The 13,892-nt window shown below is 40.0% G+C and overlaps 2 protein-coding genes across 3 annotated transcripts; one reads left to right on the forward strand and one right to left on the reverse strand.

Moving 5' to 3' along the window:
- The first annotated feature begins 4 nt into the window (after positions 1 to 4).
- LOC135489441 (uncharacterized) lies at positions 5 to 5,588 on the forward strand. Its single transcript, XM_064774798.1, has 11 exons — positions 5 to 97; positions 1,047 to 1,144; positions 1,447 to 1,584; positions 2,226 to 2,493; positions 2,772 to 2,908; positions 3,257 to 3,510; positions 3,849 to 3,924; positions 4,282 to 4,427; positions 4,690 to 4,819; positions 5,022 to 5,095; positions 5,271 to 5,588. Exons 1-11 carry the CDS (start codon positions 70 to 72, stop codon positions 5,332 to 5,334), a joined length of 1,413 nt encoding a protein of 470 aa, XP_064630868.1. The 5' UTR covers positions 5 to 69; the 3' UTR covers positions 5,335 to 5,588.
- Positions 5,589 to 6,764: 1,176 nt separating this feature from the next.
- LOC135489263 (ribonuclease P protein subunit p30-like) lies at positions 6,765 to 13,885 on the reverse strand. Of its 2 annotated transcripts, none has more exons than XM_064774531.1 (10): positions 13,803 to 13,885; positions 12,849 to 12,952; positions 12,580 to 12,615; positions 11,306 to 11,446; positions 10,756 to 10,845; positions 10,304 to 10,423; positions 9,784 to 9,813; positions 9,292 to 9,329; positions 8,585 to 8,664; positions 6,765 to 7,031 (listed from the first exon to the last, which is right to left on the reverse strand). In XM_064774531.1, the coding sequence occupies exons 1-10, from the start codon at positions 13,879 to 13,881 to the stop codon at positions 6,862 to 6,864; spliced, it is 888 nt and encodes a 295-aa protein (XP_064630601.1). In that variant the 5' UTR covers positions 13,882 to 13,885; the 3' UTR covers positions 6,765 to 6,861. The 2 variants fall into 2 exon arrangements, with proteins under 2 accessions (XP_064630601.1, XP_064630602.1); XM_064774532.1 differs by lacking the exon at positions 13,803 to 13,885 and adding an exon at positions 13,470 to 13,708.
- Between the last annotated feature and the right edge of the window lie 7 nt (positions 13,886 to 13,892).

Genomic DNA, 13,892 nt, shown 5'->3' on the forward strand with positions numbered 1-13,892 from the left:
AAAATGCACGTGGTCAAATTGAAATTTTGTGTTTTAATTCTATTTGATGTAATAACATCAATATGTTGTATGTGTTTGGTGAATCATTACCTGGAAGGTATAAACGTAATCTTTGTTGTTCATATCTCAATCCAACTGTTGCAATCAGAGTTGTCAGTTTCGAAATAAAGTAAAAAATTAATGAAAAAATAGGAGAAATGTCAAAAATTAAAAAATCAATAAAAAAGAATTAATATAGAAATAAAAAATTACAAAAATCCTCTTGCCTTGGAAATTATTTTGATCTCAATTGACTTATTGATGAAAACGATGCAAAGATGATGAAAATAGCGGGACCTACCTCCGTACGTGACGATCGATGCATATGGGGATAGTGGTACGGCTCGCGCATAACTCATTGATTAACTGACCAATCGGCTAACAGAGCCAGCAAATGATGTAAAGGACATGCATCAGGTGTGCAACATCATTTGCTGGCTTTGTTAGCTGATAAACCGTAGCACTAGCAGTTAAACCGTAGCCTAACCATCATCGTCATGATCCGACCGTGACCGAAGTTCTTTTTTTGTATAGGCCCCTGGCCCCACACAATTTGCTTAATCACCATGGCCCTGTCGCAAACAGAACAATATCATAATCATGACTCTTCCACTCGTAGAGCTACCTTGTATCTGCATGTTAAAGGGGGACTATAGGTAGGGGCTAATTTGACCATCTTCAGGTGACTAATACACAGTACAAGGGCCCTGGGTCATGTCAGATTCAGCACTAAATATATTCCTCGTACAAGCGTCAATCATTTCGATATACTGAGATGTGAGAGATCCCTATTGGTGACTTTGTGTAACTTTATCTTGCTTGCCTAGCTGCTGCCTATAGTGTCCCTTTATCAAAACCCTATTGGGTCAGCTCTTGAACTTGTAGTTTACCGTGAGGTGTGCCACGCAACCAAGTATTTTCAAATTTGGAGGAATGCAAGTTACATGTTTGATGTAGTCTTTATTAAGTCTTATAACATTAGTTTGGTTGATGTTTGTGTCTTTCAGAGTCTGTTGACAAAACGTGTCTGGTGAGGATTTCATATGGAGGTGTGATTCACATGAAGACAGTCCGTCCAAGAACATCAAAGGTCGAGATTGTCCAGGTGAGTCCACAGATGTCATCTTTTAATTGCCTGCAGTAGATATGACAGCAGTGTTTGGCAGCTTATTGAATGCAGCTTATTGCCTGCAGTTGTGACAACAAATGTTCTTGTGGCACTAAATTGTCGAAGGTTGACTTTATAAAGTCCTTGCTGTTGTGATGCTAAACAAAAAAATAACCTGTCATGTCTGTCTTCATCTTGTCTTTTTGTCAAAATGAGAATATTGGTAAACAAGTTTCAGCCAACTCAAATTAACATGATATAACTTTATATCTTGAAAATATGTTCTTTGTATGTTTCAGAAAGCCATCTCATTGGTGTTGAAAAGGTTCCCACATACTATTCTAATCAAGAAAAGAAACGATACTCGTGATGCAGAAAGTGTTGAGGATGCTGGATGGCCTGTGCACTCACTACAAGTACATTCCTATAAAGTAGCTGTAAGTTCATTCAGCTGCTGTAAACAACATCAGCCTTGTGATCGGGAATGAGGGCCTTGTATGGGTGCAAAACCCGGCCGGTGCCTCTTTGTAACTCTCAACCGGTCTGAAATGTCCTTCGAGTGCACGAGATTGTGCCTGCCCTTAGTTCTTCAGAAATGTTTCTGGATAGGCTGCTCGGTGATGTGTGCGATTTAAAAGCTCTTTGAGACAATATAGATAGTATAGTGAAAGCACTGCATAAAACCTCACTGTTAATATCATTGTAAACTGCTTCATGATGGGACGTTCCACAACGGTCGTATGGGAGGTCACAGACTAGGTTAAATGGCATAAAATTTCCATTTGGCTTATATACTATAGCATGTTTCTCCAGTGTGAATTCTTAACCTCCAAACACCTCTATGGTGAGCACAATGACCCCTGGCCTTTTCATTACATCAACAGTATTAATGTCATGCATTGCATCATGCACCCTTCCTTAGTGAAGTACATGTAGTTTTACAGGGATTATCCTGATTACAGAGATCAAATAGTTAAGGAATGACCCTCTTGGCTCCAAAATCGGTGTCCCTTATAGAGAGTGTGTCCTCCTTACAAAGGTGTCTGATTTAAGGATGTTCCACTGTAATCGTTTTCAGAGCTTAACATACACGTCAGATGACATCCATCCGCTACCTGCCCAGTTCGTCTACGAGAATGCCAAAGAAGGAGATACTGTTCGATTCAGAGGCGATCTACACTTTATCAAGTTTGGCTGGAAAGACTTTGATTTTGTCCACAGCGTTGCTGTATTAGAAACGTTTACCCCTGGGCGGCTTTTTCTCCAGCAGCATACGTTTTATAATCTGAGTGATACAGCGGATGAAGAGGAGCCGTTGGATGAGACGTGCCGACAACATCTTAAAGGTGAGTTGCCCCTCCCCTTGTGCTATTGACCGACGCAGGTTACAGCAGCAATCGGAAATTTTCAAATTCAGTTACAAATATGAAATATCTGGGGGGTTGGCATACGTTGGCACACCCAAATTAGGGCGGTCAAGACTACTCAAAATTTCCCAAGGTGTGAATCAGGTTGGCTGTAAGTGGTGACAACTGGCGTTTTCAAAAACTTAAATATCTCGCCGGCCCTTGCCGTGTTTTGTCATAGCAAATGCTCTCCCTTTCAAATATATGTTCTCTTGCAGATGATACTGCGACTTCGGCTAAAATACGATATTCTCCAACCTCTGCTGTTAAGATCCTGACGTACAATCTTTGGAATACAAATAATACCCGTGGTAACATTCAGGGGTACAGGAACAGGCTGGATCTAGCTGCAAAAGTGAGTATCTATGTCTGCTGTTTTATGTTGGTAACATCAGATGATGTGGGATCCAGTGCCTAATTGTTCAAAACATATTTTATCCCTAATGTTGTTGTTAACTTAGGAAGACTATAGGAAGGAGCAGGGAGGTTAAATTGGCAATCATCAATCTCGCTCATTCATCAGGCTTAGCACTGTACATGAGCACGTAGTGGTTTCGTAACAGGTCCTAAGTAGGGTTTGCCGAGATTAGCTTCACTGCAAGTGGTGCCATCTAGCTTTTTCAATAGCCAACTTTAACTTGCCGGGCTACAGCTTAGTTTTTCAATGTCTCTGCTCTCACTTTAATCTCTCTTATCTATTCAGTTGATACGCACGAGCAATGCAGACATCATCGGCCTCCAAGAAGTCCGCTTTGAAGAGAAGGACAGCACTTGGACAACGTCGAAATACTCACCTGATCAAATATCGTCGTTTGCGTCGAGGTTGCCAGGATTCCAATATGTCTACCAACCCGCCCAGCTGTTTCCATCGAGTGTGACAGGGTTATGGGTTGAGGAAGGCCTAGCAATTCTCTCAAAGCATCCTATTCGAAGTCATGACTACTTACTCCTTCCAAGGTGAGTAAAAGAGTTCCCCCCCTCCATTAAATTGTATGAAATCAGTTTTCTAGCAATTCAACCGTTTCAATAACTGTTTACATCTATCTTTGTAATAGGCTACACCAACTTTGTGTGAAGTCGTCATATCGGCTGAATCTAGGCCTGTTGATTACACTAAATACACACCGTTTATGACTTCTTACACATAATCAGAAAGAAGAGGGCTTAAACTTCATACTTCGAGGTGACAACTTATGCCACAGTTCCATCCAGAGTAGAATTCTGGAGGCTTCCATCCATACATGTATATGTGACATTTTTTGGCTGAAATTGACTGTACACTGTCTCTCTTTTAGGAACATAAAGGACCCTAGTGAAGGTCACCAAAGAATATGTCTCCGAGCTGAGGTTGCTGTGCCTGGGATTGGACTAGTAAGTAAAATCACGCAGACAAGCAATTTAAATCACTGTGACCTGCAATTATAATCGCTGTGTGGTGTGAAAAAAAAATTTTTGTCTGTGAGTAAAACCGGTAATTGACGGGTTCGATATCAATTGGAGGTTGCTGTGATCGCTGATTCTTATCGCAGCTAACGCCGATGACCACCACAAATGAACGATTATTATCGCATGTGATTTATATCGCAGGTCACAGCAATTTCAGCGGGGCACCTTAGAATGGCACACAAAAGACCCCTATTGGCCACTTGGTTCAACTTTATTTTGCCTACCCAGGTGCTGCCTCTATGGAGTCCCTTCAAAATTGATCCCCGGTAATCTTTTTTTCAGGTGAATGTGTTTGTGACACATTTATCGTTGAGTCATCGTGGCCGGGAGGCAGCCGTGGTTGAGATATGGAAATACATGAAAAGATTTTCCGGCCCTGTTATCCTTCTTGGGGATCTTAATGCTGAACCCCACAGTAGGGAGTGTAGGTAAGCTTGCATACCGTGAAATCATCTTTTAAACTGTACATGTACAAACAACTTTTATTAGTGACAAAACTCCACAATGTCTTGATTCTTCAGACGTCATTGTTTGAGAACTGATGACATCATGAAATGCAGTCATTGGAGATTTCGACCCCCATCTCAGTTTCCCGGGACCCTCAGTTTTCGCAACTTTCTCCCAGCAACTGTTGCAAGTACCTCGACCTTGTTAGCAACAACATTATTTCATTTTTTTTTTCCATTGCAGTTTCCTGCGGGGAGAAACAGAACTTCAGGGGTTAAAAACTAAAGGGCTGAAAGACATCTGGTTGGAGAAAAAAGGGAAGGCTAATAAAGGATGCACTTTCAATACCTTAGATGACCAGTTATCTAAAAGGGTAAGTATTTTTTTTAACTAATTTTGTCATTTTCTTACACCAACCAATACGGTTATTATTGCCTAACCATAACAGCTGACACCAAAACGAGGCACAGTGTATAATTGTAACTAAGGTGTTTTAGAATAAGGATTCAGGCTTGGTTTCAGTTCCGATTTTCTGTCTGTGTATTATTTTACTTTTCCATGTGCTTTTATTGCAGATTGATTTCATCTATGCAAGAGAGGGGGCGCTGGAAGTCCACGATGTTGTACTGGTGGATGACGGAGTCAGGAAGTGAGTAATGCAGCGGTCAATGTAAACCTTGTACCCCCCTGGTTAGCCCTGGGGTCACTACTAGCTAATTCAGTGTCGAATTATGGCCCATGTCATCACTGTTGTGCTTGTTCAATGTGATATACATGTAATGTTCTTTGTCTATGAGCATGAAAGATTTTAATTTCTATTTCAGGAAATCTGTTGCTTCTGATCATATTGGCGTGATGGGGATTTTTGGTGGGAGGACGTGCAAATGAATAAGATATTGACATTTTAACACAAAATACATGTACTCTGACATCATCAATGAAACGCAGCTACGAATACGGATTAAATAAATTTGGGTTACCTAAAATCAACGCCAACATATCACTCTAATTTCTTAGAAAGAAGGCGTGGTAATGAAATGTCATTGATAACTTAAGCTCCATGTGGATAACTCCATATGCCCCGAATGCAACTGACTACCCATATTAGTGTGACGACTGTACAATTTTGTATTTTATCAATAAACTAGTATTTTCATCATTTAAAAGATTTTCTTTTATTTGATTTTTGTGATTACATACTTGAAGCCTTCTCAGTGCCATCCCATCATGCAAAAAATATCGTTAGCCTCATAGCATAATTGCCTAACTCATATCAATTTTGAAGGTTTTGAGAAAAATTAAAGAACCATTTTTTTAGACAACGCTTAGGAAATTTTTATTCGAACTTTAACAAAAACTTATAACAGATGTCTCAACATTTTTAAAACCATTAAATAAGTAAACAATGCTTGAATAACACAGAAAAATGACATAGACATAAAATTTTCACATTTTGGCCAAAATATGACTTGGGCAATTATGCTATGAGGCTAACGATATATCTATGAACTCTTTAGTAGATTAATGAATTTGCTCCTACCTGCATTAAAGGGGTCATCCTAAACAGTGCCCACCAGGAAAAAAGGAACCTAGGCGTACCAAAGTAAACCTGGGAAATGACTTTTGACCTAGAAAGGCAGGCACTGAACAGGATGTGGCACAAGTTGAGATGGGGTGCACAAGACCGGGCCAGCTAGCAAGGAATCCCTAGAGCCACGAGTTGCGACGAGATGTCATCCATCGGTATGGATATGCGCAAAATGTACTTGCGTTTGCACTCCCCCCTCCCCTCCAAAATGATGTACCGAACCCAAAATCCTCGAGAATCAAAATCCGTAACTCTGGGTATCACGAGTTTTCGAGCCAGCTCGTATTTCCGAGTGGGAGTCTCTCGCTAGTTTCCTTACAAAAACAATGCTCTCCTGGCATACCCATTATGGTTCGTATCAGGCCGATGCGTATATTCAGATCGAGATACTGGGGCAGCTATGGGCCGCTTTCAAACACCACACCTCTGCTAAGCAGGCAAAATGAAGCAAATGATTCTTAACTTGCACAAACAACAAAAGCATTTCACTCATTGCAGCCTATTGGATGTAATCCGAAAGTTGAAACTTCAACCAGTGTGTTGCCAAAGACCCCCTAGATTCAAATGCACTCGTTGAATAACAACTTTTTCGAGCCTTCGATACAAGGAAGGGAGGGCTGTTTTCCTGTTCAAGATCAAGAGACTGGATAATCAGAAATACGAAAGGACTGCGAACCTCATAATTTCCATTCCCTGGGGTGATTAGAGACAAAATTATAAGCAAAGATAGTTTTAACAAACAATAAATTTATTGAAACAATTCTCAACTGAGTCGTACACATAAAATTTGGACACCCAAATCTGGGCAATTGATACGATAGTATGAATCATGTGATCTTTTGTTTTTTCACTTTCGATAATGACGCGTCACTCTCTTGTGTTTTCCGTTTCTTTTTGCTCCGGTAATTCTTACAGGCGGCCACCATCCATTGGTCCTTTTCACTGAGGTCCTTCAGAGGGATCATGGATATGGTCGACTTGGCAAACTGTCTCGACTCTGAAAGTTTAGAGTGAAGTAATACATGTAGATTTAGAATTATCGAGAACTATGTGGTGACTGTTGGTTATGTCTAGTTACCAGACACCATTTCGATCGCTAAATTCCTCTGTTCATTAACATACTTTTTTTCTTCGACGGATTTAAACCCTTTCTTTAGGAGTCATAGTAATGCAAGTTATTCCAAGAGATGAACAAGTGATAAGTAAACTACAGTGGAACCCCGGTAACACGACCTCCCAAGGGACTAAGCCGAAGTGGTCGTGTTACCGGGGTGGTCGCGTTAGTGAATTTAAGAATCATAAGTAGGTTTTCCCGCCAAAACATCGTCCTAGCAGATATGCTGTGTGTACATTGACATGCATTAATGACTACGCCACCGGGTGATTCGATAATTTGTGTGTATATCACGAATAAAAAATCATTTTCTTGAGTGTTTTGCGTTTAATTTACAACTTATGTAAATGAGTAAATAAACTGACGAGAGCTAATTAGACCAAACATTACATTAAAACTTGAGCATGCTAATTAGAGCAAGCATGTCATTCACACCATCGGCAGCTGCCCTTCTTGATGTCAAGCTAATATTCCCGCTAACATTGAGAGAGGTGATGTGAGAAGATGTTGAGAATTATTCCTGATGTCTTCCTGCTTTAACTTCAGCCAATTTGAACTGGTACTGATTAAATCATCTTTTTAAAAAAATGTATTTTATCAATATTACGACGTAGTAAGCATTCTTTACTTTGAGTATCGGTACTCTTACTAATCAACATAATTTATTTGTCCTAAAAACTACGTGTGCATGCCTCTTGACATCATTTAATACTAAATGATGAAAAACAAACCGTGAGTCGAAAAGAAAGTTTATCCTTCATTTTATTTGCGCTTACATTTGATCAAACTCACTTACACATCATTTATTTTCATATGGATTCCCATGGTCATTGTGTTCGAGGTGCTAACTATCAACACGGATTTGCGAGAAGGTGCCAATTGATACGATGCGGTCATGGTTGATTACGGCAATTAGGCCTCATGGTCGCGTTAGCGGGGTTAATTTGCAGTTTGGGACCGACCAAGCTGGTGGTCGCGGTCTGGGTACCGGGGTGGTCGTGTTAGCGAGGGCCAGTTAATGAGAATTAGAGAGAAAACCATTCGGGACCGGAGAATTTTGGTCGTGTTCGCGGGGTGGTCGCGTTACTGAGGTGGTCGCCGACCGGGGTTCCACTGTATATGATAGCAGTAAAACTGTAATCAAAGGTTTTTTCATTTGTGACAAATATCGGACCTGGATTTTATGTTTTGAAATCTGCTTTTGGCTCGGTCATTTAGTCGATCCTTTCAGCCTGACGATCAACTTGGCATCCAGCTAGTTGATAGCGTATAAGAGTCTACTTGGTGCAGTTTTTAACAGAGGTCTGTTTAAAGGAATCCAATTTCAAGATCACGTGTCCAATTACTGATGACATCATACGTATAAGAGCGTCATTCTCGTCAGATCAGTTCAAAGAATGCGACAGCGAAAGCATACTATTACAAAATATACTTACGCCCACGTAAGATCACGGACCGGCAGTTGGTCGTCAATGTGGCGCACGCTTGTTTTTCCGTCATGTTGAGAAGATGTTTCCTGAAGATGGGTTAAGGCAGTGAAAACGAACAAAGGACTGTATATTTTACATCAATTTTTAACGCAGCAATGCTGTGCCAAAAATAGATGATGCCCAAGTTTAAGAGCATAGAGCTATAACTACATGTAGGCAGCGTCACATTTTTATGAATTCTGAAATCTAGTTCCACTGACACCAACCCAAGGAAGAGCCTGTACTGATACTGGATCAAATTCAATCTATTTCCACTGTCTGATGGCAGATAATTTTGCACCCTAATTTTGTTAGACAATTTTCGTGTCTGTCTCTTCACAAGAGAAGTTGCCATTGATCCTTACAACAGCTATAGGGCTCCACTCAAAATCACCTCAACCATCTTTTTTATGACTCTATTAGTATTTTGAAAGCCAAAACCAGCTGAATTTTATCACTTTCTTCAGGAAATGGGTAAGGTCCCGCAGTGATTTTCACTTCAAGGAACAAATTAAGAATTTGAGACCTATCGGAATCATTTAAAACAGTGACAAAATAAAATTATATAACTTTAAAATATTTCTGACCCTTTTTTTAGGTCTAATTTTTTTAACTTTATGACTGATTTATTCTTTGGGAACCCTGCAAAAGCATTTTGCTTTCGAAAAGGATACATAGCTAGGACATCATCAGGTGAGCGTAGATTCATCGCCTGAAATAAAAGAACAATGGGTCCTTTAAGTCAATCAAACTCATACTCACTAAAAATAGCTGAAGGGACCACACCGCAATCTTCAAATATTATGAAAATTGAGCTTGAAATAAAAAAATTTCCATTTTGTAAATTTGTGCTGAATATGAGTTTCAATTTTAAGAATTCTACTGTGTAAATGGGGACCGATATACAAATACTGTCAATACCAAGTTTTAGTGAATTTGTATGCATGATAACTGTGGCTATGTTTATTTCTATTTATCCGAGCTGCAAGAAAATAAAATTAACTTAATGGTGTCTACTTCAAATTGTTAAATGGAAAGATTTTGTTCTGTGGAAAAAAACCCACTTTTGTACCTGTGTGCAACTTAACCATTTCACTGTGGATTTATTTGTAAGCTGAGTGGCAACTAAATCAAAACAGCCACACGATAAGGTACTTAGCACCTACCTTTTTGCATCCACTGGATAGAATTATATTCTGAAGAGAGGAAATAGGCTATTATTCGATGATTCCTTAATTGACAATTCTTCCGAAAAATAAAGAATTAGAAAATAACAGTTTATCTTTTCACGAAACAGTTCAAAACATTTTTATTGGAAAATTTCATGACAAATTAAGTCATTTCCTTAGAAGAAAGTGCCTCTGTCTTCTACTGACTGCGAAGGACTGCGGCCAACAACGCATGGTGCCTTCCACGCGAATTAAAGCACCCTTCTCAGTGAAGTAGCACCTATTCATCCTGTCTAACACTGTAAGCTTGCCACAGTGAGCATGCAGTAGAGTGGAACCTCCTTAAAAGCAGACACCTCTCTAATAAGGAGAACCTCTCTATTAAGGACACTAGTTTTGGTCCCAAAGCGGTTTGCTTCCATTCAATTTGACCTCTCTAATCAGGACACCTCTCTATCAAGGACAGCACTTGTCAGTCCCAAAGTGTGTCCTTAATAGAGAGGTTCTACTGTATTACCTTTCCCTTGCACAGGTCAACCAGTTCTATGGCATTGGATATGAACCGCTGACGTTTCTCAGCGTAGTCTGAAATTGAGTGCGAGTAGCATATCTCGAAGAAGACACCTCTCTTTATGGCCTGAAAATAACAGGAAAATCCTGGGACTCTCAGAGCAAATGTCCACATCAATTTTTATTTGGGGTGTCACACACTGATTTATTTCAACTTTCCATCACTATTTCCAGGGGAATTCCCCCCACAGAGTCCTAGATTAATTCTTATAATTCAGGCGCAAAACAAATTAACTTATTGATTGATTGATTTATTGATTTAAGGAAATCATCGTTGAAGCCTTTTAATAGAGATCAAAATAATAAGCACCTGGAAGGAAGGTATTTTTGGCTGGAAAAGTGACGCCAGATGGCACTGAATGTGTCAAGGGAAAACGGCCAAAATGTTATTATACTTACTGCACTCATCTGGGCCCTTTTCAGCCAGAATGGCTGGTGTTCAGCAAGATTGAAAGTGATGATGTCGACATCTAAAACATTACAGGCTCGCTGAAAAGAAAGGACAAATACGTATACATATGTATCATATACTCGAGTTTCACAGGCCTAACGTCCACTGCAGTAACCAGTGTATGTGTACATTTTGGTAGGCCCACGACGGGAGTAAGTTTCTTTCTTGATTAACCAGCTGTGTCAATGGCAATAGCGGCTTGAATAGAAGGCCTAACATTTCTCTCATTACAGGCCTAGAAATGTCCACTATGTAAAGATCTGGCTGGACGTTAGAAGTTAGAACCTAGAGTATATGTCATAAAGCATGATAAAATGCTGCAGATTGCTTATGTTCTTGAGTGCGCTGGCCTGACATAAGATTTTGGTCACCTCCGAAAATAATTTGTTATTCAATCATTCCCCAGCAATATTTTTTAGAGTCAACAAAACACAGGGAAAAAAGTAATTTTTAATTCCCCCTGCCTAGCAAAAGGCTCAAAAATTGAATCTGACCTACCATGAACATTTTTTCATTGGTGGGCTCCACCGCTATAATATCATAATTCTGGAATTCTCCTGTCCCCAACTTCACTAGGCCTCCTGGTTCTGCAAGTCGTGCTGTTATTCGCGAATACTGCTTCACTGGTCCTTTTTCACTCTGGAAAAAAGAGAGTTGGTAAAACTTTGGGTTATGACGGGCCCCCTAAGAACCTACCATCTCAAAAGACAAATTTCTTTATTTTCCCCCTGTTCTCCATATACATGTGTGTGACTGACAAGTGCATACTTCTGACAGAGCAGATCTCTGGACTGAGAAATGCTGTCCTTTATAGAGGGATGCTCTTATTACAGAGGTCAAATGAAAGAGAAATAGCCAATTATGGACCAAAGCAATGTCCTTTTGAATAGAGTGTTTGTCCTGCTAACACTTACAGTTGGTAACCGCAGAAGTAGATTCAACACTGTATTTTAACTCTTTACATACGCTAGACCCGCGTGCGTCATAGCGTCAAAGTCCTGAATACACAGCGTCATTATTCTGATATAGTTTCCCGGGAGCACGTCACTGAGGCGGCCGTATTTCAGGTAGTGTTTACATAAGTGATATTATCTCCGTTGCTGTTCATAGTACAGGACTAAAATTTTGGGGAGTAACTAAGAATTAAATTCCGCATAAACTCATGTAATTTATTTTGAATTCTAACGAAAAGTAACCGAGAACAAGACCTGCAAACTTGGAGAGAAAAAAATTTCTACAAATTGTTGTAAACACAAAATGTTTATAATAAAAATCTAAGTCCCAGTCACTATCATCACTTCCTACCGAAACATTGATATCTGAATCTGCAAAACCTTCAAATTCTGATCCGGAGCTCGAATCAAATAAATCTATCATAAATAAACCCAGCTGGTCCCGAACAATGCGGCACGTCAATCAAAAAAAAGATTAAAGAAACGTTTAAAAATGGCCGACGAGGTCAACTTCCTGGGGAATCCCGCCAATACATCGTTATTATTCATGCCTCATGAATACTAAATTAGAACGGAGTGACCTGAATAGAAAATAGAAGCTTATCTCTTATTGGCCATTCAAATAGGGTCACCATGGAGCCAGCCAATAAGAAATTACGATACATTAAAGTTGGAGTAGCTTGTAGTCGGCTTGCCGGAGTTTCGCACTGTTTGAATGGAGCCGAGTAATGGCGGCTCCTGGGAGAACAGCGTAAGTTCTTTGTGCCGACCAGCGGCGGCTAGCGTATGTAAAGAGTTAAATGAAAAAAAATATCTCACCCCCAAAACTTCAGCTGGTATTCTCAACAGTGAAGCCTGAAAATTCAAAAGAATGAATAGTTATGTATATCATACCAGTGGGTGAGTCCTCATTCTGATGTTGAGTGTGGTAACATATATATTGGCGGCACCTAGGTGCTGGCACATTGAAAAACAAATTTACTTTGTTAGTCACCTGAAGATGGCCAAATTAGCCCCTCTGCTCCTGCCTATAGTCCCCCTTTAAGATGCATGAAATTGATGCATTTGCATAAAGACACATGTCATACCTCGGGCACTAAATGCATTTGACCATTTTTCTTCTCATCCTGTTTCTTTCTGGACGGTGTAATGAGATCTATGGTTGTGCTGATGGCAATGCATTCATAGCCAACTGAAAGTAAAACAGAAACAAATTAGGTGGCAAGATTCTTTTTAAATTCCAGCACCTAAGGTGTTTGATTTGAAGGAGTTTGTCCTGAGCTAAAAAGCATGGTTGCAAGGAGTTCAAGTGTGTGGCGACTATGTATCTTTCCGACATCCACTGGCACTGGAAGTAAAATCAACAACTTTAAACTTAACAACTGTAGACAGCCTGCTTAGCTCCAGTTTTTATTAAGTATCCAGGACATGCGAGGACAGTTGTAAATCGGTCTCCTCTCGATTCTCTTCTAAGTTCTTGGTGTTTGTACATGGCCATGGGCTTGGGAGCTGGAGGTATTATATATTAGTAGGGGGCAATACTTTTTTCAGTTCATATCATTCAAAAAAGATCATTCTGCTGCATTGTCATACGATGCTTACAGAGTTGGCCTGGAAGTGGCGACAGTACGCTTTAGAGAATGGGAGAATGCTAAAATGTGGAATCTACCAACTGGCAACTGGCAGACTGTTGAATTAGGACAACGTACTCATCATCGGATAGCCTGTAGTTTAGTTCTTTGTTGTCTTTGTTGGTGCCCTGCCTTGATGCCGAGCTATCATTCATTGGTACATCTACGCACAGACACTGGCCTGTGTTTCGTTAGGGGGCATAACGGCAACGAGGTTGATTTCAGTCCATTTACACAGCGGGCACCTGTCACAATACCGGTTACAGGTTGAACTGGTGACGAGGTCGAATAACATTGACCCTTTCTTTTCATGCTTCACACCGATGCAACTAGCTTATTATATGACTCATAAGAATGAAAGTTTGCACAACAACTCTCGCTGTTTTGATCTTTATTTTAGTGAATAATTACATTTGATTGATGCCTTGACTCTGTCAAAAAGTTCAGATTTATCGTCGGAAAAAATCAAATTGAGATCTGCGACCGCCATGTTGTTCAGTG

Source organism: Lineus longissimus, chromosome 6, assembly GCF_910592395.1.
Source record: "Lineus longissimus chromosome 6, tnLinLong1.2, whole genome shotgun sequence".
Taxonomy (NCBI): Eukaryota; Metazoa; Nemertea; class Pilidiophora; order Heteronemertea; family Lineidae; genus Lineus; species Lineus longissimus.